At 42.9% G+C, this 27,722-nt stretch overlaps 1 protein-coding gene across 10 annotated transcripts in view; it reads left to right on the forward strand.

Moving 5' to 3' along the window:
- The window catches only part of nrxn2b (neurexin 2b), an 871,341-nt gene that overhangs the window by 806,458 nt on the left and 37,161 nt on the right, over positions 1-27,722 (forward strand). For 7 of the 10 annotated variants that reach the window (XM_036146226.1, XM_036146219.1, XM_036146222.1 and 4 more), the window contains one exon: positions 19,083-19,172. The exons of the other annotated variants lie outside the window; for them this stretch is intronic. In XM_036146226.1, coding sequence (XP_036002119.1) covers positions 19,083-19,172 — 90 coding nt within the window. The remainder of the gene's footprint in view (positions 1-19,082; positions 19,173-27,722) is intronic. 10 annotated transcript variants of the gene reach the window in all.

Below are 27,722 nucleotides of genomic sequence, written 5' to 3' on the forward strand. Positions count from 1 at the left end.
TCTTATTTTCGCTCCCAACATGAGTTTGCATATGGTAAACACCAGGGTGTGCTGGACTCTCAGCCTGCATTAATGATGATGTTGGAAGTAAGTGGCCTGAATACAAAATGAGGATTTCCCTCCCCCTCTTTCCCAGCCCTGTCAATATCACCTTTCATCTCCATTATCCAAAAAGTGCTTTCCTTGTAGCGGCGTTATTGGAATACGCGGGGAGCGGGCTGCTTAATGTGGCCGTGATATTTCCTCCTGTTGACATGAAGCATGGAGCAAAACGACTGCGACGTTCGTTGCCACGGCGGCGATCCCAGATTTGGGGGCTCAGTTTTAGCTTTGAGAGAAGCTCATCCATCAGGCCGGCGAGGCCAGACTGAGGGGCATGCATCACAGCCGGAGGAGGAAGCACCTTGTGACAGTTCCCTCTTTTCACTTGTTAATATGATGGAAAAGCAGCCGTTTTCACCACAGCATCTGCTCCAAAGATAGCAAGCTCCTTGTAGGAGAACTGCAGAGTGGGCCTGTAAACACCAACAACTTATTGTCATCATCCAGATCGAAGTTTTGTTTCATCAAGTAACATGAATGCACTGAACATAATGTATTCTTTTTATTCCTTTTCCCTTCCGCCCCCCAAATCCACCCCCCACCCACACACACACACAACCCACACCACCCCTGCCGCTGCTGTCCTCATCAGACACATATTTTCTTTTCCTCCACTGATCCACAACTGAAGGTTGTTATTTTGTTTTTGTTTGTTAGTTTATTTGATGAGTTTCGTGTTTGCCTGGTGGGGGTTGGCGCTTAAATGAAGTTTGAGAAGGTTATGAGATCTACGGGAGGAAAACAGATGAGCTCTGATTAATTTACATGAGCAAGATACACTGGAAATCCTTCTGGGGGAGCCGCTTTAAAACACTCCGGTCTTGACTTTCTGGCTCAGTGGTATCTTGGTGAAAACAGACCGGTTGCAAACTAAAGGAGCAAAGTCTGGGATGTGGCTAAGCTACAACGGGATGGGTAAAAAAAAAAAAAAAAAAGCCTGGAAAAGAGAGTGGAGGGAGGGACTGGGGAGGCGTCGAGGTAGAAACTTTCTTGTTGACAAATGAGGGGCACAAAAAGGGGTGTAATGAGAAAGTCGACTCTCAAGACGAGATGATATGTAACAGGGGGTTCCAGGACACAGTTTTAACACCTCAATTTTGAGGTTTTCACAGATAAAAGTTCAGTCAAGGTTGGACTAATTTTATAACATTCAGAGGGGCCTTTTTTCTCACAATTACAATAGTGGTTTCATAAACATCAACATATGTTTAAAATATTGAATCTGCAGAGAAGAATTATTCAGTTCAGGCTTCATAATTTTTTCTAGATTTTGAAGTAGAGATGACCAAATAATTTAGAACAATTAAAGGCCCCTGGTGTGTGTAAACAATCAAGGGCTTCAGCATTAAGCAACTCTGAAAGTAGCATTATAGATACATGCATACCCCCCTACACCCAGCTCAGGTATAGATTTAAAGTTTCTTAAAAGCCAAAACAGATGCCAGGATGAACAAAGGCCATGAGCCAATATTATGCAAGATTGTACCTGGCATCTTGACATCACTCCTCATTAAAGCTATAGTTGGTAATCCTGTTCAGACACACTTTTTGTTATACTGGATAAAATCGTCTTTCCATCCTGAAAGTAGTCAATACATTATGTATTCAGAAAAAGGAGGTTAAAAAAATCGATCTCTGTGGGAGCTGCAGGTCTGTAAAAACACCGAAGAGCAGGGGTTTGTCAGAGTTTTGGTCCTGCCCTCAACCTCCTCTGTCCCTCAAGTTCTGGAGGTATCGCCTTATCTATTGGTTGTCCAGCATGCCAATCATTCTGACACGCTCACGTAACACCGGTGTGCGTACTCGTTCGTTGTTAGTTTCCACTTGCTGGCTGCACACTTGTAGTGTTTATGTAGCTGGTTAGCTTAGCGGTTAGCTTCTGTGTTAGCTTTTCATTGTAGCTCCACTGCTCTCACCATATACTATGAACATGGCTGAGAGTCGCAAGAAGCAAACCGTGTACAACTTTATGATAAGAAGATGAAAGGCCTCAGTAGAAAGAAATAAGACCAGAGTGGATCTGAGAGATTTTTTTCACACGATCCCACCGAGGAGCAGAAGAGTAGTACTAGGGGAAACTTCCGGAAAAATTGCCAACCCTAGCTTTAATAGCTATGTTTCCATCCAGTTGCCATATGGATTTTGAAGGAAGTTTTAAATGTTGCCAAAAAAGAAGCAAAATAGGACATGCGAAATAGTAATCTTTCCATCATAAGGTTTAATAATCAAGCTACGCAAAGCGTCATTTCGTCAGAAGTTAACATTACGCATGGCTGTAATAAACAGGAACAATGCAAACTAGCATGGACCACACATGGAGAGAGGTTTTCAGGAATGTGTTGCTATAAAGCCAGTTTTAATAGCTCTGTCATGTCAACTAGCATTGGCGGTGTTACTTGCTGTCGGGAGACTTTGAGGAAGAAATGCAATTCTTTGTGCATTATGGGAATATCTGAGCCATTTGAGGCAAATATTCCCTACACCAGAATGTATTCAACAGATGTGTTTCCGTCTCCAATTTAGTGTATTAGCTCTTTTGAAGAAAAGCCAAACACCTCCCACAAGCGAGCGTTAAAACGTTTTTTTATTGCAAAATTGAGGAATTTAATTCGAGTTTTGCCATTTCCATCAATGTTTTCTAATGCAATATTTCAAAATGCATATAAAAAATGTTGATGGAAATACAACTAATATCACTTTCAACAACATTTTCAAATCAGATTTTTCAGCAGGTCTCACTTCAACTCTGGACTTCTTTTTTGTACCACCAGAGCAATAAGTGCAGTGAGCTTAACCTGTGATCCATTTTTGCTTCTGCATAAAAGCACAATAGTTTTTTTTGTTTTTTTTATTATTGACAATAACTACAAGTTTTGTCAAAGTCACAAGTACCTCATCAGAACTAGCAGTAATTCCTGTTTGGACCAGACAAAGCATCTCAAGTCAGTTTCAAATACAAAAATACTTTATTAACACCAAAGGGGAATGCATAAAATAAGCTCTTTATGAGTTCAAACAAACTCATCAGCTAAGCAAGCAGCCTCTGATTTAGGTATCACTGTTTTATTAAAAGATATTGCACTGAAACCGAATTCTTAAATGGTAATACAACCATCAAATAAAATCAAAGGGTTTCGTCAATACATCATTGGACTAGCAATTAAAAATGGAGGAGAAAAGCTTGAATAAATTCTACATTATGCAATTAAGGACAGATATATCATTATTTTCGAAATAATTATTATTTAAAATAGTTATTAATAAAAAACAATGCATTTGTTGCACTTAGAGAATGATGAATTACCTTGAAACGTGACAAACCATGTCTTTTTGATCCACATTTGTAGCTTACAATGAGGATCCAAAGCATACCCACACCAAAAACAAAAAACAAACAGGCTTGACCTGCTATCCCAGTATGTGGCGGTCATTTCAATCCTTTCATCTTTTGTACCTCTGCAATTATAAAGATGGTGTTGTCTACTGCTGGATGTTTCGTACCAACTATGAGTCACTTCATTCCTGCTGACTTGGCAGAACAAGGTCCATGAACCGTATGCATTCCGACACTGAAAGGGAGTGTAACGTGCATCAGTCTTGGGATGTTTTAAATTAAGAGCAAACTTGCAAAACGAGGCTTAAAGGCGCAGTTAGTGAAATTTCTTTTTTTTAGATAGAAAGAACAAAAAAATTGTGAATAACTAAAGGTATGTTTTTAGATGGAATATGGTATGACATCACACACCAGCTCTCTGTGTTGTTCTCCAGTTTCTTCTCTACATAGCCGCTCCGGCCATGGGCGCACGTACGTCCATGTGAACAGCTGCCGTCAGAGCAGCGTCGCGTAGGAGCAGAATGGCAGAGAGCACGTCCAGGGGATCGAATCGTTCTTTTGTTAACAGCATTATAAAGTTATGTGTTACTTACTTCTTCGCTAGACATTTTGAGGTTACAACCAGAGTGGAGGTAGAGAGAGGCATGGCTTGCCAGACATCTTGTTTTGGTCTACAGACAGTGCTCAGCATTCCACTTAGTGGTGAAATTGACCTTATTGCTCCTTTAAAGAATTTTTTTTTTATTATTATTATGATGTTTTGTTTGGAGTCAACAGTAAATGATCAATTTGAATAATTGCTCAGCCCTAATCTACATGAGTTTTCTTGCAATCGTTCCTGTTCCTAAACCTCTGCCTATAGTGTCCGTGCTTCAGAGGCTAGTTTATATGCCTTCGACATTGCAGCTTTAACCTTAGCACAACCCTGACAGTCACTTAAACTCCACATGTAAAAAGCCTCCTGAGCACGACGAAGCAAAACACACTCAAGTGCCACTGCGCCCTCTGAATCAAAGCAGCCTCTCGTGCCAGTAACCTTTTAGAATAAAGTGAAAACGTGTCAAAATTGTTTTCCACTAAACTCAAGCGCTAGGTGTAAACCAAACCAACTATCGGAGGTGTCACAGTGAGACCCCAACTTACAAAAACTCACAGGCAACTTGCCTTCTTTCTTTAGCTTTAACCTCTCACACTGACGAGTCAATCCAAGCGTTTCAGATTCCCGCTTCAATTTTTTTACAAAGCAAGAGCTTTATCCGATTCAGCTTGCTGTCGCAAACTTTCCAATGCCAGCACCTTCTCCTTCTGCAGCAGCATCCGCTACTTTTAACATCTCTTTTTTTTTTCTTTTTTGTTGTTCACAGTTCAAAGACACATCAAAGAGTTACTAAATCCTCAGGCAAATTAGAGGGTGACACCTTAGGCAATGTCACCAGTTCCATTTCAGAAAAAAGCTTCTCTCTTAAGATTACTTCAACATTTTAATTTAACCATTCGTCTGCCACACATATTTCACAATGCTCAGCACTCTCTACCAGATTCTCCCCTGTACACTGCTCCAGAAATTGCCCTGATAGACATTTAATAAAAACCTTCAGCAGTCACGGCTAAGCAGTGGATTGCGTAGGATTATATAGGTAAAGAAATAAAAATGATCAAATGAAGGCCTTGACTAATTGCACAAGCCAAATGTCACCTCTGACGGTAAAATCTCGTTTCTAGGCTGTAGAGGTCAGGGACGGCGGGTGTTAAAGCGCTGACCAGCTGTGGTGTGGCAACACGACTGACACCTGAGACAACGGCTCTGAGCAGAAAACCTCACACCGTCATCCGTGAGAGCACACATCCTACAGGCGAGATGCCACCAGGGAGCCCAGTTTAAGTGATCTAGAAACTTACTTGCACCAAATAGCAAACAGTCAACCGTAGCTTTTAGTGTTCTGACGACCTTTGGGGAAATTAGGCTGAATGCAAGATAAACACAAGTGTGAAAGTAAACCCAACCTATAGAAAAACACAACCAACGTGGTTTACCCCACCTGACATCAGGGCATGGAAACACGCAGTTTTATATTTTAATTTAACAAAGCACTCCACAAACATTACCGATGCATAACTGAAAGTAGTCGAGCACTAACTGGTCTCACATAGATTAAACCACCAAGTTCTTACGGTTTGGCTCAAGGACCACGTGCTAATAACTTAAAACTGAGCTGAGTGTTTGTTATTTTAAAAAGAACCAAGGGGGAAAGGAGAGTCACGGCCCCCGGGATGGGGTGCACCTTCGAAGCTTTTGTGAAGACCCTCTGTGCATTATTCAAATGCTGTCCTAGTCTCTTTGGAACCAGAGTTACCAGAGGCTGCCATGAAAGATACCTTCAACCAGGAGTACATCTTGGTATGGCAGGTTCCAAATTTGTCTAATCCCTTAAAAACAAGGACATGCAGTTTGCTGTTTAATCTTCTCGCCCAGAGGGGCTGTTACAGCCTGTATCAGGCAGTCTCGTTGGGATGCCATGGCATTGTGGCACCGGCCTCGATATTTTGCACATACAGAAAGTTACATGCATGATTTTATTTGTATTTTTTTTTGTCTTGGCTTGAGCAGAATAAATGGTCCCACGGGGTAAGCAGGGCACAAGGCTTACGGAGTTAAAGAGAAACGAGACAAAAGACGACAGTGACTCATTATCATTTTCTTACACACGCTTATGTTAATAGACGGCCTCACTTCCCCCAAAGTCTGTCGGATCCAGGGCCGGTCGCATAGCTTTCCTCAAAAGGCTTTCTTTTTAAGTTCCACATTCGTAAGCAGATGATGTGGAGAGACAAGATGTTGACAGCAAACACGGCCGTCACGGGTCAGGCACGTTCCACGGCGAAGCAACACGTCGTCTGATGTCCCACGAAGTGATGTTTGTTGTCCTGGGGGAGTCTGGGTCTGGTCCGTGTCTGATCCTACGTGTGACGGCGCATGTGTCTGACAGCGCGCATCACATGGCGCATTGGCTTTATATCATGATTCTGTGCCTCGGCGTCGGGCCGTGTACACGCATGCGTGCGCTTGACGGACAGAGAGCAGACGAAAAGTGTCAGAGGGGAGCGCAGGGGCAGCTAATTCCATATGTCAGGTGTCCCCGGTGGCTCCTGCTGCAACGCTTACTGGCGCGCCCTACCTCTCATATTCCCAAAATGGCAGACTGGCTCGATGAAAGCAGCCCCGCGTCACCCTGAGCACAGCTAACCGGCCACAGATAAACAGGCAGATGTCAGCGGTGCTTCTGTGTAACACGATAATGGAGCAATTTCACACACAATTTTCTTTTATTCTCCAAGGACGGCCTTTTCTGATAGATCAAAGAGAGTGATAATTTTCAGTTTCACATTTTTAGACAACATAGCGGCTGAGAAAATGTTCAGTGAGACTGCTTCTGTTTTCTTTCCCCCCTTTTTTTTTTGTTTGTTTCTACACTACATCTACACTAGTTCTGTTGGACTGCTAAAGTTAGCTCACACAGGACGGCTGGGAAGCCACCATGACACACACAGTTATATAAGTGAATACAGAGTGCAGACTAAAGCAAAAAACTCGACTTTATGTGCTCACTTTTAGAGTCACTTTAGAGACACTTATTGGCTCTGACCAGTGATCACCAGATCACAAAATGAAAAAATTATGTTTTAATGGTTTTCCCTCGTTACTGAAATCGGAAAAACTGAGAACTCGTGCTTTTTTAGTCACTACATCAACAAATATCAAGTCTTTGGTTCTGAATTGATGTGTCAGTAAGGATAACCTTGTAATTGGTTTATTTTCTATTAGACTCTTCCTCTGCCAAGGAACCTACCGCTTTTTTATTTTATTTTCTGGCAAGTTTGGCAACATGGAAACAATGTTTAAAGAGTCGTAAAATAAATCCATCCTTTATTGCAGTAGCATGACGTTACAGAGAGAATGTAGAAAGAAAAAAAACTTTAAATTGAATACAAATTTATTCATTGAAGGAAATAAATCCCTTGTTATATGACACTGGTGATTTTTCAACAAAATCACCAGTGTCATAATTATCGTTCCCCAGGCCGTCACTACTTTGTACAACCCCCTTTTTGCTCAAAGGAGAGTATTCTACTAGAACATTTCACGAAGTTTACAAATTCAGGGCCTCTCCAGATTACATCTTTCGCTCATCCTAAAAAAGATCAATCTTTTTTCTAATCTGACCGAAACAGGTAGGGCCTCATAGTGCTCAGCAAACTCAGTGAGATTACGTTAGTAGTAGGTAGACAGAAGAGCTGATAATGTGCAGTTGGTTTGGAGACGAGTTGAGTCACCAAGGGGATTTTATAAAGTCTAAGGTAGTAACATGACTCAGCATAGATATGAAATCTATATGTCTATACATATGACCTGGAAGCTATTTTGCCAGGGGAAATTCTTGTTTACATGCTCCGACTGACTGGAATTTGTTGATGATCCCTAAGCGAACCAACGACTTCAGTGTGTACAGAGTCCTGCTAACCACCGTCTCTGGGACGGCTGACGGCATGAAAAGCCACCGCTACCTGCAGTAAGCGACGGAGAAATCCAAGTTAAAGCTAACTTCCCTGCTGGAGTAAAACCAGACATTTAGAGAGATTATCCAGTGAAAACGCTTTAAGGATGGAGTCAGATGTCCGATGACACTAGTTATCCAGCGCACATCCCACAAGCCACAGCCTGGAGTTAATGATTTTTATTTAACATCCCTTACTATGTTGGTCGCTGTGTGTGGTGGCAAGATAACTAGCCTAGTGGGCAGAGGCTAAAGGAAATGGGTTTCTGTGTCATATTATATTCCACAAAGACAAAAATATATTTGATTAGAAGTTCTTTGAAATGATGATAACAATTTTAACATTTAAACTAAGAAATGTTTCAGCGGCATTTATTTGAAAAGTATTTTTAGGGCTACCAATAATTTTGAGACAGGTTGTTTTATTAAAAACAACAATTTCCTAACATGAGATTTCTTTCCCAATATATAAATGTACTTAAGTTTGAAACTTTCAAAGATTTCCTGTGTGTGATTATGGTAATGTCTTAAAACACAGTGTAAGGCCTTTACACATTTCCGAATAAATGTGAGTCACGTATCTGTAGAGTAAACCCTAAAATTTCTATAACCCTGGTAGTTTTAGATTTCCAATTTCCCTTCAACCAATCTATCAAATGATGTGATGGAAAATCTATCAAACATATAGAACAATGCAAAAGGAGTATCAATTTCTGAAAAAAAAGAATCTGTTTTTCTGTTTTATTTAGGAAATGACATATTAAAATGTATTTCTTATTTCTATTTAATCCAAGGAATGAATAGCATCACAGCAATCAAACCCCCTTTTTTATAATTACTAACCAGCTTTCTGCATGTTTCCACTGCTTTCTTTTGATTATTTATTGATGAGATTTGTAGGCCTCTTTTCCATCACCCTAACCGTTAGCTCCCTCCACAGATCAGACTTGACGTTGGGGCTTTAAAACGTTAATATCACTGCCAGTCTGAAGAAACACGTTGGTATGATTAAAAGATTACTTTAAATCTAAATATGCCAGGGAACGGACTAATGTTTAAATAATTGCTTGTTTTATTGGCTTTAAAAAAAAAAAAAAAAGTGGAAACCAGCCAAAACTTGGTCTGACTCCAACAAAAATTGTATGAAAATGTTCCGATTCATCAGAATTTAGTTTTCTTTACAACCATTTGTGATCTGCTATAACCAATGCCCAAAATCAAATTGCCTTTTGTAGACATTAGAAGAAAAATAAAAAAAATACCTTATTGGCTCAGCGGTGATAAAGCCTTAACCCATTTTTTTCTGCGCTTTCAGACATGACACTGATTAGGTGAAGGTGGTTGAAAAAGGAGGGAGGTCTATGAACTGATATGAATTTAGGAAAAGTGAAACTTATCTGCGCACTGGAGTAACATGGAACCCATCGTATTCCTGCAATCTCTCGATTAGACATCTGTAGTAAATTAAGTTTCCCCCCCCCCCTTTTCTAACAGCTGCTCTTATCAGCATTGTCTGTTGCGGTGTTTTATTGCCGATGCGGCAGGAGAGACGGAGTTTTAATTGAAGCGCACATGATGAACTGCACAGCCCGCGTCCCTTGGTTGCGAAATGTGCCTTTATTGTAGATCTTCAGAGCTACTCCCACCCTGCTCGAGCCAAACAGAGCCCCCCAAACACTCAGAGGGGAGGTCAGCGTTGCTGAGTAAGGGGCCGCCGGCAGCATTAATCCCCCTCTTACAAGGAGTCAGCTGCCCTTTCGAAAGCTTCTCCGGAAACACACCAGCAGAAAAGGGAGAGCTCCAAGGGCGAAAATGTTTCTCAGTGGGCAAGTGCGATGTGTAGTTCAGTATGCTATCTGTTTGCTGCTATTGAACCGCGTGTATAGGTACATATAGAGTGCACAATCAGTGCTCCTACATTTATCTCCTAAGGAGGCAAGGCGGGTTTTTTAGAACCACTTAGCGATAGTATTTCTAAGCTTTCTGAAGTTCTTTCAGCCGGCTTTATTGTAGCGTTGCTGCATTTAACTCGCTAATAAAGGATTTTTTTTTCTTCTTCTTCTCTTAAAACAACTTAGAACCAACCTGTACCTCATACACCGGAAATAAGTATTCAAGAGAATAGATGAACCCCTCTTTTGTCTGCACATAAACGACTTACAGAAAGCCATCTGAAATTATGTCTTTAGGCGCTTTGTTGCAGCCTGTCACAGAAACACATAATTTGTTTCAATCTCTTTCGTTAAACCCATAAAAATGTCAAGGATAATGTGGTTTGACTGTCATAAAAACAGTATTTTACACTAACAAGGTGATTCCTTAAAAATGATTAGCTGTCAGCTTGGCATATCTTGACATGGTTTGCAGTGTTTCGTTAAAGAGAAAAAGTTGGAAAATGGGTAAAAAAAAAAGAAAAAGACAGGAGGAGAAAAGAATCCGGCAGAAAGCGTCAGCCTGAAGAACGCGGCTGAACGGGATGCGTAAGTTTGAGGACGAGAAAATTCGTAGAACTTCTTAGATCCTTCTTCCTTCAGACGATCATCCGCTGTGTGCTGAAGCCTCATCAGTGAAGTCATTGTTTAGAAGAGAAATTTTCGCAAGAAAACTGGACTGACAGTAATGATCATTAGGTGAGGATTTCAAAATGTTCAAGTTCTTCAGGACTGTAGGCATAAAATAGATCAGGAGACATGCCTAACAATAATCTATTGGTTAGACGTGGTGTAGTAGGTTAAGAGCAGCAGGTGCCTTGCTTTAAAGTAGTATTGAACCTTTGTTTCTGAAAACAAAAACAGGAGGATTCTTAATTTTCTTTAAAATGTTGTCATTGATCTACCCTAACCTGCCAAGGTGCTGAGGACACCTTGCTCTTATCGGGCAGTTGCTGCAGACTTGCTGTCTATACGAACATTGCTGAATGTCTCCACCTCCTTACAGCGATCGTTTGGTGTGGTGACTTTTTGACATACGGTGAACTCATTGTCCCACCAAAGTAACAAGTATGAGATCAGTTGAAGGTTGGGACTTTGCACACAATCGTGCATGACCTAGCCATCGGAAACCGACACGGTGGTCACCATGGAGTGGACATGGTCAGTAGCAATAATCAGGGAGGCTTCAGAGCTTAAACTATGCTGAAAAGGTACCAAGCGGCACAAAGTGCACCAAGAAAATATCCCTTACATCATTACACCAACTGGAACAAGGGGTTCATGCTTTTATGTTGTTAAAGACAAATGGTCGTTCAGGACAGATTTTGACTCTACAAGATTGCAGCTGACATTAAAACTTACTGGAACATTTTCCCAGTCCGGCAGATAAAATGTTCAGTTTCCTGTTGTTGATATCCTGCAAAGATAGACTGAGATCAGATGTTAGAACATGTTGTGTGTTCAGAAATGGTATCCTGTATACCAGGGGTCACCAACAGATATGTGGTGCCCTCAACCTGTTAAAAAAAAAACCTCCAGTGAGCTGCATCTACAATGTTTATTTTATCCAGTTGCTCTTCCTTTTTAACCATACTTGTATGTATATAGATTTAAAACGATAAATGCATTAAAAACATGTTTATGTTACATAAGGTTAAGGTGAGCTCTGACTCTTCTAGTTCAAAGTACAGGCAGCCCTTGGTATGACATGGTAGCAGTGAAGTAGCTCTCAGCTTCTAAAAGGTTGGTGACCCCTGCTGTGTACCTTGGTTGTCCCTGTTGGTCGTTTGAGCTTTATCATCTCCAGCCAGTCGGCCTGTGTCCGTCTGACGAGGCGTTTTCATTCACACAGCAGACACTTGCTGCTTATTTTTCGCTTTCTCAAACCATTCTCTGTAAACCTGAGAGAGATGGCTGAGCATGAGAGCAGTTTCTGAAAAACTCAGGCCAGCCCGTCTGGCTCCAACAAAGGCGTCAGATTCAAGGTCAAGCCCCTTTCTTTGACTGCGTTGCTTGGTTTAAACTTCAAGAGGTGATCTTCCCCACATCTGGAGGCCTAAATGCATTGAGTTTCAGCCATCTGATGGAGAACACTACTTTGTAAAGTAGTTATTGCGTATGTGTTCCTGTTAAATTTTCAAAAAGAGATGTCAGGGAAAAAATTTTAATAGAAAAAAGTACTTTGCATCACTCGATTTTCAGCCAGATTTTTTTAAGTTTTAGAAAACATTTTGAAAATTTTTACAGGGTACATCCAGATGTCACCATGGGGGGGAAGATGGAGCGTCTGGGATATTGCCGTTCCCTGTTTTCCCTCTGGAAGGCATTTAAAGGACCGTTAAGCATGAAGGCCGAATATTTAAGACAGGGAACTAGAGAGACGAGATCGGTGGATTCACAGAGGAGGAGAGAGCCTTTGTAGCAGCAGGTCAGCACCAGCTCTTCCAGCTGAGCCGTTTAAGATGTTCTTACATCTCAGATAAATGGTGTAAGAAAAAGGGGTCAACACAGCTCTCTGCTCTGCTCCCTACTTCATCCTTCCTCTTTTTTTTCCCCTCATTACTCATATGCCTCCCCTGTCTGTTCAGCATCCATCTTTGTCTCAGCGAGCTCCATGGCGTCGGAGACGGAAAGCCAAGCGTGAATAAACAGGGGAGATAAAGACACTTTGAGGAGAAGGAGATTGAAGCAGCCAAGAAGATCAGTCTCCCTCTGCCTGTTGGCAAAAGCAACATGAGAGCACTCTAAAAGTAGTCAGAGTGGCTGAAAGCAAAGGAAGAGCGCGCGGATTAGGACAGGAGAGCGGCGCACTCCGCACGAGACGCCGCAGTCAGACAAATGGCTGGAGGCGGAGGGACTTTAGCTGAACGTGGACTAGATTTCACTTCAGTAGCTTGGGCCTCCCAACAAGAAGCAGGGAAGGCAGTCTTGCGTAGCTTTAATGGTTCACCGGGCGGAACATGATGGATCATTGTGTGGGGTGAAGCTCCTGTCAGGGCTGGCAGGAAGCCCCCCTTCACTGCTAGGATTCTGGAGACAAGCAGCCTTTTTTGATTGTTTAGTTTTTTTTTCAGCGTATGGTGCTTTTTAGGACAAAAAGTGATGAGGGAATCGCGCGGTGCTCTGCTGCGGCGGCCTCCGGCAGATTGATATGAGTGCAAGTGATCACCCCAGCACGCGGCAGGGGACATGTATCTGGTTGTAGTGGAAATAAATCAAGGCCCGTGACAAATCTAAGTCTCGAAGAACTTTTTGCTCCAGTATTTTCGGTCGACAGCCACTGTATGGGTTGTATGGAAGCATCTGTGCTGCTGGGATATGGAAATGTGAACTGAGAAACGGCTGACACTTGATGTAATTTCATAGTTTTGGTTTTTCATTATGTTTTGCACCAAAAAGTACAGCCAAAAAAAAAAAAAAAGGGTTAGCAAGAGGGAACCGAAGGCAGCCAGCTTCCTCGCCTGTCACTGGTGACATTGTGTTGGTTCTTATTGGGCCTGTGGTGCTCTGCGACTCCATCTGATTGGATCCCGCACAGTTGGAAGGTATCTCAAATTATTGGCCTGTGGCTATGGGATGATGGAGAGGGAGAGAGAGAGAGAGAGAGAGAGAGAGAGAGAGAGAGAGAGAGAGAGAGAGAGAGAGAGAGAGAGAGATGGAACAGTCAAGAAAGTAATGAAGAGGAGAGAGGGAGGGGGAGAAACAGGGTAGAGAGAGTTAAGTAGTGCAGATCGGCAGAGGAAAAAGATTGCTCTGGGTAATTAGAGAAGTGACAACTTTGATTCCTACAAGTTTTTTCCTCTTCTTTTTTTAAGAGTGGGTGGATGGGGGGGAGGTATCCTTCGGATGGCTCCGGCAGCAGCTCTCGCATTAAATCAATCCTTTGCTGAGATAAAAGGGGGCGAGGGGAAGAAACGAGAGCGAGCCGTTGGACAGATAGCCACTACACAGATAAAAGATGACGTACGGTTAAAATGTAGACAACCATGTGATTAAAATATAGGCAGACACGAGTGCTGGAGACTGGATATAACGTGGTCAACAAATAAGTATGTAAGGTTGGTCCAGTCCGTCTTCTCCCATTTTCTCGTGCATCACAGTCGTAAACTCCAAACTCGGGTCGAAAAACAAGGACAGGCCCGAAAACCTTTTGCAGCCTTACGCAGATCAGATCAATTCTTTGTGTAAACTATGCGAAATGATTTAATGAAATACAAAGCAGGCCGAGACTGAGGTTACAGAGGGAGGTTTCAATCGAAGAGTAGGAGAACATCTCCAGGGCCGTCTCCGTTCTCGTAAATGGATTTCCAACGTGGGTGTCCTGTGCAAGGGCATCTGACTGCCTGCCGAGCTACATGATATGCAGCTAGCCTCCCAGAGCATCACACGGTCAGAAGGCGCCGCGCAAACGTTCACATGTGCGACGGCACGGAGGGCGACAGAGGAGTGGGACAATCATGCGTCTGGTTATCGTCGCACTTCCAGGCTAGCCGCCCCAGACATGCGTTGAACCAGGTAGTCTACACTCCCTGTGTGGCGCTGCGTCTGTTTCCCCCAAGGTGCCAGTCAGTCAGCGTCTACCCACCCCTCCCTCTAGCACAGCAGATGTGACACCTTCCCTCAACTGGTCCCATCGCAGCCGTTATCTGTGAGGAAAAAAAAAGAAAAAAAAAACCTTCTGGCAGCAAACACGAGGCGCCAAACGAAACGCAGACAGGTTACTGGATGGATCGTCCGAGCCACAGGGGGTTTAGAGCTTCAGACAAGCTGGCTGGGCGTGACTCCTATCCTATGGGAGTTAGGCCTATACCTTCTGCTGCGCTTCATTTTCGATCAGCGATATGCTAACAAGCATTACTTTGTATGTTCAGCTATAAGTAAGAGAACAGATGCGACTGATCATTAACAGCATGCATCTGCCTCCACGTGTTTTAACGGGACTCTTTGCGATAGACCAACAGAGAGGTGTTCAGTGTTGTGGAGATGAAGGAAAATGAGGCTTTCCTTCAACATTTTAGGAATAGAAATCTGAGTAGCTTGGCATGCAGTTGGCTGAATAAAAAAAAATTCCGCCTTCCAATTAGGTCTTTTATTGATCTTTAACAAAAAAACTCACGATTGTGCACCACTTTGTGTTGGTCTCCCTGCAAAAGGTCTCTAAAGAAGAAATTAAAGTTTGATGTGATGTGTAAAACTTCAGGTGGCTTGAATAGTTGTGGAAAGCCCTCTAGTAGAGTCCTCCATAATTAGAAAACAGCTTGATCACTGGGCACTGAAAACTAAAATAAGTATATGTTTAAGCATCACATAGATACTTTACTATTTACCAGCCCTGCTCTACTCGGCTCCACCCGCTTTGTGAGTATTTCCATTGCAGTTTCTTTCATACCAGGCTGGCTTTTATCAAAGCTCCTGAAGAGGTAGTACGGCCGAAGAGGAGCAGGGCCACAACGTGACGCGAACAGACTACTGTTCATTGACTGGACAAAGGACGAGGAGAAGCGAGAAGGTTTTCTTAGAGGAAGTTGTGGAAAAAAGTTAAATGTAGGAGCAACAGAGTAGGCCAAACAGAAATAGAAATCTTACTATTTACAACCCATAAACCCAACCTGAGGGAAACAAAAGAAAACAAAAAGGCCACTTCAGCTTTCTATGCGCAGACTGGTGCGTTTACCTTTTTGTATATTGTACTTAAGATGTCTTCGGTGAGAGCGAAGTGGAACTAAAATTGTATGAAGCAACTTCGCAATTAAGCCTGCTTCTGATTGACTTCAAGGTCTATTTGTCTACTTTTATATCAAGCAACGGGAGCAGTTCTGGGAATGGAGCAAGCGTAAATGATTCCAGTGGGTTGGAAGGAGAAGAGTAGGGCCCAGCTGTTTAATCTACCGCCACCCCCTCATCACCCCCCCTCCTCTATTCTGATGCAGAGCAGGCTTCAGCTGGTGGGGAAGTCTTCACCTCTTTGCTCAGAATGACGGGCTTCTCTGTGGCTCCAAACAGATGCGAACGCACCGCAAAGACACACAGAGGAATTCAGAATACCCGACGTTGTGGCAGAGAGAACGCAAAAAACTCTTCATATACTTTTTTTTTTTGCATAGATAAATGAAATGATTATAACGGAAGTCGTTGCTTCTTGATCGGGATGTTACTGCGTGATGCTGTTTGCCAGAGAAAGAACACACACAACGACATGCAGTACGCTCACTTTTTACTCCCAGCAGTTATTGCTTTGTCAGTAATAGATAGCTAGCAAGCACCATTCCGCAACGTACTGTCTTTAATCTCCAAGTAATAAACTTTACAAGGAAAGGAAGACTGTATGGGGAAGATATTGTGAAAGTAAGTGAAACAGGAAGAGGAAAATCAGAGGTTAAGCGTGAGATATATGAGGACCAGTCAAAGAACAAAGAAGAGCCAATTGTTGGACGAAAAAAATTTTACAAAAACAGGGCGGCAGGAATGAGAAACTGTTAAACATGGGCACAGAGAAAAGAGGAGGGAAGAAGACAGGAAATAATGGAGATGAAGGAAAGTGGAAGATGTGTTGGAGAGAATGGGGCATGCAAGTTACTAGCCAGAGAGAGATGGAAATGGATTTTGGCAGGGGGGTGAAAGAAAGGACAGAATGAAGCGTGGATGAAGGATTGTTTGAGAACAAGGGAGGGACAAGCCGGAAAGAAGGAAAAGGAGCCAGAAAGAAGGGTAGAATAAGTGAGTAAGACATGGGAAATGGGTTAGGGAAAGAATGTCCCAATCAAGGAAGAAGGTATCAATTCTTTGCAGGGAGTAGAGCAGAAGAGATGAGGAAAAGGTCATTTCCTGAGTGCAGAGTCTCCGCCCTGCCACTAGAGGGGGATAAAACGGATTGTGCAGACGGCAGGATTAAGTTCCTAGAGGTAACACTCTCAGTGGGGGAGAGCAGATGTAGTTGGGATCTGATGATGACACAAGATGCAGCAGTAGGAGGGGGACATGCACTCACGGAAGAACTGCCTCCCTGTTTTCCTTCTGCTTCATCTCAGCGAGCCCGGCCGCCATGCCACACCCCATCCCGTTTGTCTCCCCACCACTCTCCGCTGTCAGCGGCGTCCGCTCCTCTCCCTCTAATTTAGTGATTGCAGCAGAGTGGCCGTGTCATTACCGAAGCAGCCTTGTGTTAGGGCTGTAATTGCTGCCCTGCTTTTCCACAAAGCACAGCAGATCCTCACTAATCTTAAGTGCAATGTCAAAACATACCTATAATTGCTGCTCTGTGTTTTTTTTTTTCTTCTTGTAATTTAGAACAAATTGTGTTTCAAACAGAATTCTGTTTGTTCTCACAAGTAGACCCAAAACCAAAAACGCAAAGCTGCTTGTAAAGAGAACGGCCACTGTTGAGGATTTTCAGTCAATTAAAAACGAAAGGGCAATTGAGCAAATACTGATTCTGTTCATTTGCAGAGACCCTAACTCGCGCTTTGTTATACAAGAAAGCCTCCTCTATCCTGTCCTCCCCTCATTTTTCTATCCTATTTCGTTTTTTTTTTCTATTAAGTTCTCATTCTCATCATCCTCTCCGATGTTCCCCATCTCACACGATAGAGAATTTACACACAACACGTTCACACGCATGTGCAAATCACATCTGTCGTTGCTGGGGGGGGGTTTTCTCCACTTTCTCTCCCTCTATATGAGCCAGGTTTGCACACGCAGGCAGGCAGGCGTGGGTAGGGAGACTCCTGGGGAGTGGAAGTAGGTACTGCAGAACCGAGAGGCGGTCTATTTTAGATCTCTGCTGCAGCACAGGGCAATGGCGCTGAATCAAAGTACACTCCAGATAGGATGCAGGATGAGTTCTTTAGAGCTGCTGCTGAGATGCTGACACCCCACCACCCCTCTCTCTCTCTCTCTCTCTCTCTCTCTCTCCCTCTCTCTCTCTCTCTTACACAGACACACACACTCTGCAGATAATTTCATCAGCACCACTCCAGCCTCTAATGCCTCAAACCTCAGACTGCTTTCTCACATTTCCCATTAAATGTCCCCACTCCCAGGCTGTAAAGTTAGGTGTGTGTTTTTGTTTTTTTGCAGGGTTTGTCCTATTTTCAAAGAGCACTGTCTAAACATAGCTCCCCGGGTTTTAGCCTATAATCTTCTAAGACTCCGTTTTGACATAGACGATAACTCCTAATTAATCCAGCGCATCAGACATCATCAAACCCCCCAGCCCGGTCACCATCAGCCCCTCATCTCTCCTCATTCCGCCGCCGTCTCTCTGTTGACAGTGCAGGAGATGCACACAGTGTGACCCAGAGGTTGATTGAAGTGAAGTGAGGGATAATAAGTTGGCGCAGCAGTGATGAAACTTCTTTGACACGCTGATGAAGTGCTGCTAATTGCCAAGTGCCAATGAGAAGTGCTCCATTAATGTATGAGGAGGGGAAAAAAGAAACAGCGCGCTGAGGAAAAACAGCGCGCTGACAGAGTCACTTAATGCGTTTTGCTTCAGGTGGAAAAGGAAAGAGTGATTTAAACCAAACTCATGCTCCGGGGACCGAATGCCACAGCACTGTCAAATTTGGGGGGGGGTGATGTTTAGCTAATCAGCAACTCGTTATTATTTGCAATGGGAACTTTAACAAGCTTTCCTTGAGAACAACCATGAAATGTATTTTTTGTACTGTGTGATTTTTCTCTTGCTCTTAATGTTTTATTGCCTGACACTGAGATGTCTTGTTCTGCTTTATTCTTTTCTACTGTACTTGTGTTGACTGCTGGTTTTCTGCTCAGTTCTAGTTTAACTTACTTGGTCACCGCTTCTGATTTTTCGAATGTGTTCTTACTTCGCTGAGAACTGTGCTAAGTTCTTAAAAATGTAGCCATTGTTTGCATCTAAATCACTTTAAATCTGTTTAAGATGACAGCAGATTAAAAGAAAAAAAAAACAACGAAAAACAAATTTAAACTCAAGGTAACTAGAATGTTGTTAACCTGTCTAACCGAACAAACCAGCCCAAAACAACATCAAGTTCTTCCTGTCCTAACTAAAGCTGATTTAAAGTTCATAACCTGCTAAACCTTTGCAATGTTGCCCTTCTAACTTCTAACTTTCTTAACTTCCAGATTTGCCTGTAACCTATTTTTTTTTTTAATTTGTCTTCTCCAAATTTCTTAAAGGGAACTTTGATAATGAGCGCCTGGCTCTTGCTAGACAAAGAATCCCATACCGACTTGGTCGGGTAGTTGATGAGTGGCTACTCGAAAAAGGTAATAAAATCCCTTTAACTCCACTAATGATCTAACCGCCTAACCTACCGTTAACCACAGCTCTGGAGGAGGTGCAGTGCCATGCAGCAGGGGCAAATGCGATTGGCTCCTGAACTGAACTAAAGGTCTCCTTTAACCCAGTGCAGAATTACCAAGCCTAATAATGGCCAGCTATCACGTCGTTACTTCTTCCAGCCCTGGGAAGCTCAGCTGGAAATGAATCATTTCTATCAAATTTAGTCTGACCTTTGCTGGCATCCAAAGAGAAATCTGTAGTTTTTAATAAGGCCGTGTTCAGGGGACCTTATCCAAAGGCACCCTAAATTGGGGCTGCATCTCTTCAGAGCTTTAACCTCCAAATAACCCAACATAACCCTCAATAACCTGACCACATGTAAACAGCTTCCTTCCTGTGTCTTTTTGTCTGCTGAGTGTTGGCTGAATGAAAACAACAAAAAGTTTGATCTGCACTGGATTTCCGAGAACAGGGACCCCCCCTCACCCCACCCCCACCACCACCCCCCAAACCCCCTCCACTGAAAGTCACTAAAAGTTAAAGGGACTGTATTTGTACGAAACGTACATTCAGTGCACCGTGCGGGCGCCTTTCGCCCTACCAGCGTTACACCTGACCGCGCCCCCAGTCGCTAATGTGGTCCCATTAAACGGATGATTCTTTAACCCTTTGAGTATCGAATGTCCCAACCTTTCTGTCTTCGTCTCGTTCCGTGTGTTTGTGCTGCTGTAGGTGGTTGATTCTTCAAAACAAGAAGAGGCCAGAAAAAAAAAAATAAGAAAAACCCTACAGGGGAAAATAGATATATAGGCATTGCTTTTTTTTGCTCGCATTATAGATGCGTTTTGATGATCACGACTTAGGCGTTAACACAGTTGGCTTTAGGGGGATTTCTTTGAAATGGTATTGCGATTCGAAAACACAGAAGGATGAATTTAGAAGATAAAATCTGTCTCAGAGAGAAAGATGAAGTATTTCTGTAACAGACAAACAAGATAAATGAACTGCTTGCATATTTATCTGGTGAAAACAAAACAATCGTATTCGTATTCAGCTCCCATAAACTGACTTCTTTGCTCTCCTGTGGTGCAACAGCAAACGCACCATTACTGAGAATAGTTAGGACAGAAATCTGAATTAAAAGGACTGAGATATTAAAGTTGAATGAGAAAGTTAGTCAATAAGAAATGACTTACCCACTTTATGAAATGATCGGTGCGGCATGAAACTCTGAACAGAGAGCGCTCGTAATTGAATCTATTATTCTCTTTCTTCTCTCCTTTGAAATCTGTCGATAGATGAGCGTAATTGGAGTAAATAGCTGTAAACATTCCCATCGGATCATAAGTTAAGAGTTTAATAAAGTGAATATTAAAGATTTAATACGTTAATCGTTAGTAAAAATGGATTTATTAAAGAAGTGTTATACGCACGCCATGCCCTAAAGAATAAGGGTTGCTTACATCTTTGAATTAGTTGTTTTTTTTGTACGAGTCTAGATAGGGTTAAAGGGAATTAGTGGACATTTTTGAGCTCAAAGGGTTAAAGTTGTTGTTTTTGCTTAATCCAAAAAGAAAGCGGATAGAATTTCAACCTAAAAACCTCAAACCTGAATCGAACCACCAACAGCAAATCAAACTCTACCCACACTAACCACTGAGGACTCCTCTCAGGATGTCCCAGCTTTCCGAACTATGAGTTTAAAGAAATTGGCAACCCTTAACCAGCCTTACTGAGCTGGTCCCAATCCATGGAGTCCTCAGTTCTAACCTTGTCATAAATGATTTTTAACCGAACCTGGGTCTTGGTATTTGGAAGAACTTGGACAGGTCGTTGCAATCAACGAAAACTAAACAAATGCTAACCGTGTTCTAACTCCTGCTAAAAGAAACAACTCACAGTCAAGGCGTCTTCAAATTGTCCTCTCCTGTTTGTTAAAGCAAAACTCAGAGGGTTAAAACAAAGCAAGCGATTGAACCTCAAATTGACCTCATCTGCTCTGGATAATAATAAAGTGTGTTTAAGAAGAAGAAAAAAAAACAATGAAGGTCCCTTTAACGTTTATTGTTTTCACTTCTAAGAAAATGGACATGTTTGCTCTGTATGCGGGTTGTTGAATGGGGTGACTGGTTTTCTTTGAATGAGACGCGTTTTTGTGATGAACAGCCTGTATCATTAAAACAGAAGTAGATGGTCCAAGCTGTGTTGTGTATGTGTGTTCTGAATCAGAGAGAGACAAACAATCAGCCCAGTGGGTCTCCTCCTCAACAATCTCCAGTGTTTTACAGACCATAGGCAGACATTTTACCAGGTTTGCACTCTTTAAGCTTCAATCTGGGGCCATTATATTACTACCTCGTTAGCTTGTTTCATCTCTGTTTTGATATGACTGCTAAAAATGTGCCTTGTAACTCAGTTCAGTGTTCTTTCAATTTATTGTGCACAGAAAAAAAACTTGTTTTCCTCTTTTATAAACTCCATATTTTGCTTTGAACGTAATATTTTCTCTTATCTGAGTAAATAGTACAGCTAGCATAACAGCGCTCTCTGTGAAAAATAGTTACAGAAGGGTTTCCAAAGTGCAGCTGTTTATTCAGACGTAGGCTTTTTCTTCACGATGCAAGGCCTTTTGAACGAGAGAAAAATACACAGAAGTCTTCTTAAAATGGAAAATGTTAGGCACAGCACTAGGTTTGTCTATTACGAACCATTCTTTCAAGGCTTTGGATTTTAATTTAGTTAACAGGAACACAAACATCCACCAAACTTTACTCAAAATCTAAACAATCTAAATTTGTTGTAAGGCAGGGGGGGGAGGAAAAAATTCAACAAAAAGAGGTTGTTAGGGTCTTGGAAAGCGAGGCAAGAAGCGTGGAAAGAAAATAGAAACCTTTCCCTCAACTTAGAGATTTTCTGACATTTCCGATTCCTTTACTAGGTTGAAAGCTCTAGAGGACGAACACAGAAACTTTAGTGTAATACGTTTAGATTTCTTGTTATTTACATTAAGTCTTGCTTTCTGGCAGACTGAATAAACTGCAGACAGGCCTCAACATGTAGAAAATACATTGTCCTTTACATCTTCTTTCTTCTTCCTCTGACTTCATTGACATACAACCTCTTTGATACTTAATACAGCTAACTTTGAATCATCTTCCTGCAGAGACTGTTTGTTGATGGTAAAAAAAAATAGGCTTTTCCAGTTTCTGACCAATTGATCATACGAACAGGAAGCTTGAGCAGCCAATACAGTCACACCTTCATTGCTCTTTTGCTGTGGACTTCACTGTGAAAGGTGAAGATCCGTCATAGCAGCGAATCACAGGCTTACAACATGCATTTACAAGAAAATAGGCTGTGGTTTGGAAACATTGTAGCCTCACTGTGGATTGTTTAACACTGTGGTGCTTCATTTATAGTTTAAAACGTATTCATCCTCCGCTTTCATTGTTAAAGGAGGTGTACTCTGCACTCCTGTGTGAACAGAGCCAAAATAAGAGAGCTAATCGCTCACTTTTGCCCTGACAAATCAGTATTTTGGTCACACTATGATTTAATGGAAGGCACTGAAGCCTGCAGTCCTAGAGGAGAGCTGTGCTGTCTCCCTAGATCTCATTCTGAAGCCCTTATCCAATCTCCCATACTGTGTGTAAGGCAGATCAGAGAGAGCATCTCCTGCCCACTCTGTGCCCGCTGACTAAATTCAAAATGGCAGCAATTACAGAGAAAGCAATGGAGGGGAAAAAAAAAATCCCAAGTCCCAAAAGTTTTTAACAGCTCCATCTGAGACAAAACTTACTGAGATGCAACCCTTTACCCAGCGATAGATCCGTCATTAGCAGTTTTCTCCACATCCACTCCCTCCTGCCCATTCCTGGCCCTCGCTTTCAGGTGATCCTCCAGCAGCCTTCCTCCAAAAACACTGCAAAGCACTCCATCATTGCTGAAGGTGCTACTTTCTTTTACGAGCCATCGTTTGAGCATCCCGCTTTTAAAATCGAGCTACATACAAAAACACAAACCAACAAGAATGCCTTTTTACACTTTAGCACCGTTTTCTCAGAAGATCAACTACTTTAGGTGATCGATTATCCCTGAAGAATATCAACTGTGCTATTAGGAAGCAATGATCCCCGTACAGCCGATCTTCAGTTTCTGAGATGAGCTACAGGAGACTGGGGGGAGGAGTAACAGAACCCCGGGTCTCTCTGGGCTCCGAATCAAGCTGAAGAACCAGGTTTAATGTTCAAAATTTAATGGTCATGTATTAGCTTCCCCCATCCCTAATCAAAAGCAATCAAGTCCTCCCCCTTGGTGCGGGGCCAGAGCCCAAATCAAATCTCCAGGCCAGGCATCCGTCCAGATCTGCTATTCATGATCATCCCCACTTCATTTCAGAGATTCGCGCCCATCTGGTCACAGCCGAGTCTGCGGCGAGCCGATCCGTTTGAGGCCTCCTTTCAGCGGCCGCGTGATGTGCCCTGGCTCCCGCTGAGTTATTATCTTGTCCTCTCATTTGATCTCTCAGCACCATTATGGCACCATTTGAGAGAAATTGGGGGAAACTAAATGAATTCGTGCTTGCTCGCTCATGAGTGGAGAAGTGGCAGCAAGTAAGCGTAAAAAAAGAAAGGAATCTTCTGTTATTTCACGGTCCCCTACCGTGAAATGCCCCGCACACACACACACACACACACACACACACACAAAGGCCCTGTCACAGTTTCTAGAGTATAAAAAGAGAGAAGCTTGTCCCCAGCTAACCACTGCGCTATCTCTTTCTGTGTCTCTCTCAATAGTATCATATGTTTCAGATCAACATACAGATAAGGGATCAGATACCGATCCGTGTCTGATTAAATCCAATTTATTCCCCCCAGCGACCTGCGGATCCAGCTCAATCTCAGAGCAGTTATTGCCTTTAAGGACCGCTGGGCATCAGAGAGACTCCTAAAGTATTCAGCGCACACTGTTGTCACTCCGCTCCCCACGTGTTTATTGTCGAGCGCAATTAATTCTTAGCATTCAGCAAGAAGCACCGAGGAACTGGGAAAACATGAAAACTTAACTCCCCAAAGAGAGCCTTGTGCTGAGGAGATAACTTGAAAACACTTCATGTTCGACTTTTTCAGCGTCCCACCCCACCCCCATTGTGCTCGGCTCTCTTTGACTCACACCGCTCTTATTGTCTTAGGGAAGCTCTTTGTGTTGAGTCTGCTAGGGGTGGGGGGGGGGGGGATAAAAAACAAGAATTCTGTAGGCACATGAAGGATTTTTTAGCACAAATCCATAAAGACCCCACGTACAAACAGTTCAATTTTCTGCTCGGCACGCAGCAAACAAGAGGGCTGTTGACAGAGGTGAATTCTAGGCCATCCCTACCACCCTGCAACTCGGCAAAGAGAAAAACATTTTAGGTTGAAGTGCCTTCCAACCACATGATGGTCCTTCTCTCTGTGAGATAACAGGAGTTGAAGGTGGATGAGAGAGGAGTAATGACAATGGTGAGAGATGTCGCTCTCTTCAGCTGCAGTCCCTTTCACCTTCCCTCATGCACACTTAGATCATCCGTTACCTCACCCATAACACCCCCCCCCCCACCACCACCACCACCACCACCACCACCACTTCCCCTGCCTCCATTTAGCAATCACCTCCTCCAGGTTAGCGGCAGCAGGCTCATCCCTCTTCTCCTCTGCTTCTACAGCACATTCTGGGGGTTGCTGCAGACGTGCAGCCATTATTTCGCAGCCTCCGACAGGCAATCTGTGCATTAGCAACCCAAGCGTGGCCCAATCCCGGCCCACTCTCTGGTTTGGCTCGGCTTAGCTGGTAATTACCGACCACAGCTCATCTGAGACGAGCTATTTCTCTCTGTTAAGGAAGAAAACAGCCAAAGAGGATGGCACGTCAATGCAGATCTGCTCCTAGAAGTGTGATTTTACTCCTGTTACTGCAGCGGCTTTTTGGGGGCTTCATGCTTTGGTTAAAGGAGGTAACCCAGTGAGGATAGAGCTCTCTGCTGTGGCCAAACTGTGCACTATGTTCCCTTTAATGTGCGTTCAGGTGTGAAGTGACCAGGTACACCACTTCATACAGCCTTGTGTCTTTATCCTCAGCTCATGTTTGGAATGATTTTGGAAAGGCAAAACTGCATGATCACAATAAAGGCACGCTCATTAGCAGCCATGTTGCCTTTCAGTCAGACTGCACTGCCATGGGGTGTGGAGCAAATGAACCTTCCAGCATTTGTTATAAGTGGGTTATATCACATTGCTGTGGAGGAATTTCTGCCCACTCTTCTTTGCAGGATTATTTTTGATTCAGTCAGAAGGTTTTCAAGCATGAGCAGATTGTTTAATTCAGCTCATGCAACTACAATTTGGTCAAATTTAAACTCAGACTTCCTTCCCTGCCAGATGAACCAAGGGTTCTTGAGTTTAAGATTAAGAACTGATGGGCGACTTTCTCCTGCAGGTTGTTTTCCTCAAGGAGAGTAAAGTTTATGGATCCATTAATTCCAAGATATTGTCTGGGTTCCAAACATAAAAACACCCTCAGACCATCGCATTACCACTACCATATGTCGCGTAGTTTGGCACTAGAACCTTTCAAGAGGTTCCACTTTAGTCTTGTCAGTCCACTGAATATTTCCCCCAAAGTTCTTAGACTTTATTAAGATGTTTCTGGCAAACATGAGACAGACAGGCCTTTGTGGGTATTGTAATTGCAGTTACTGGCACCCTGGAACATTTCCCAGTCTCTTTCTTTCTTCTTGTGCCGTTGTTGAATTATGAACAATGGTCTTAATTAGGGCAAGTGAGGCCTTTAAGGTTATCTGCAGTGCTTATTAGCGCTAGTCAAAGACCTACAGGATAAACAACCATGCATGCACACATTCGTACATAAGGGCAATTTAGCGAGACCAACCGACCTGACAGGCATAAACCTGACTGCATTCCCTTACGTCTTCACATAGTGCCAGGTTGGTGTGGATGTTTCTTTTCTTTTCTCATTTGAAAACTGCTTTTTGCATTTCTTCAGATTGTTTGTTGGTCGTTAAATTGTCTTTGATTATCTGAAAACATCTGAATGAGACAAAAACATAAAGAATCTGAAAAGTGGGGAAAATACTTTTCCCACACAGCCTTGTATGGTTGTCGTTTGCACATTTTGTTGGCGTGGATCTGGTCACCCTTCAGGACAGGTAATGCATCATGCAGGAAAAAACCCTCAGGCGCAGAAGATTGGCAGGTTGTTGTTGATGGGAATCCTTAAACACAGGGGGGGCATCGTAGTCTGCAGGCTATCCCTTTGAACATGCAGTTTTGGCTCCACTGACATCCTTGCAGGGAAACTAGGCCTTTACAGTATTCTCTTTCACACTTTAGGTATCTCAATCCAGCAAAGCGCACCACAATGTCACTTAAAACCCATGTTTTCATTAAACTTCTGATGTATATTCTGCTCCACTTTTTACTACAATATGATTTTTTATAGCCCTTGCATGAAGATACATTGAGCAGAGAGGGCTGTTGTTGAATAGATGTCTCTGCTATGTATTGTGTGTATTTGCTTCCCTAAATGGAAGCACCTCCTCTGGTCAAACAGTAGGGCTCCCAGAATACCGACAGCAGGAGGCTTTGGCCTCAGAATAATTACAAAAAGACTGTTATTAGCGCAAAGCTAACCATGTCATTAGTTGGCTGCATTTAAACATAAGGCTTTGAAGGTAGAAATGCCTCTGTGGACATTTACCTTCCTATACACAGCGATTATTTCTGGCACCCTGTATTCTTCCGTCCATGTCTTTCTTCCTATTTTATACATTTACCATGTCTCTAACCGTGTCGTTTCTCTGGTTCTTATCAAACCTATCAGCCCTCCCTCCAACAGTTTGTCTTGATGACGTTCTATCCCCTATACCCTCATTCGTCGTCTGTCACTCCCCCTCCCTCCACGATGTATGTCATGTCCCCCTTTCCACAGCACCACTCCAACCTCTTGCCACTGTGTCGTCTCTCCTTCTCAAGCACCGGCTAGGTAACCGCGGAGCTGTTCACCAGCAGAGGACAAAAGGAGATTACGTTTAATAGTCTTTTAATGGGGATGATTTAATTTAAACCTTTTGATATTATAATGTAAGTTCCCTTTTCAGAGGAGAATCAGGAGGAAAATGACAGGCTAGTGTGAGCTGTACAGTAGGAGGGAGTTATTTCCTTTCTTCAAACTGATTACCTGGCTATTACGGAAAAGGGGGCACTGCACTCTGCATTAAAAATGTAAAAATACCCCCTATCCTCCAGCTGTACAATCTGCTGTGACACGCAGGGGTCATTACCGCAATGACTCAGGGAGGAAATCAAAGTCAAAGTGCTGCTAGTTTCTCAGTGGTGCTTCCCAGCCGCTAAATTCCCCCTCATTCCAAGCTGAGACGTCAATCAGGTGGGATTGCAGATGACAATGCCTTGAGCAATAACTGTCTCTTTTGCCCACATGCCGTGGTTTGGCAGAAAGATATACCGGCTTTTGGT

Source organism: Fundulus heteroclitus, chromosome 14 (assembly GCF_011125445.2).
Source record: "Fundulus heteroclitus isolate FHET01 chromosome 14, MU-UCD_Fhet_4.1, whole genome shotgun sequence".
Classification (NCBI taxonomy): Eukaryota; Metazoa; Chordata; class Actinopteri; order Cyprinodontiformes; family Fundulidae; genus Fundulus; species Fundulus heteroclitus.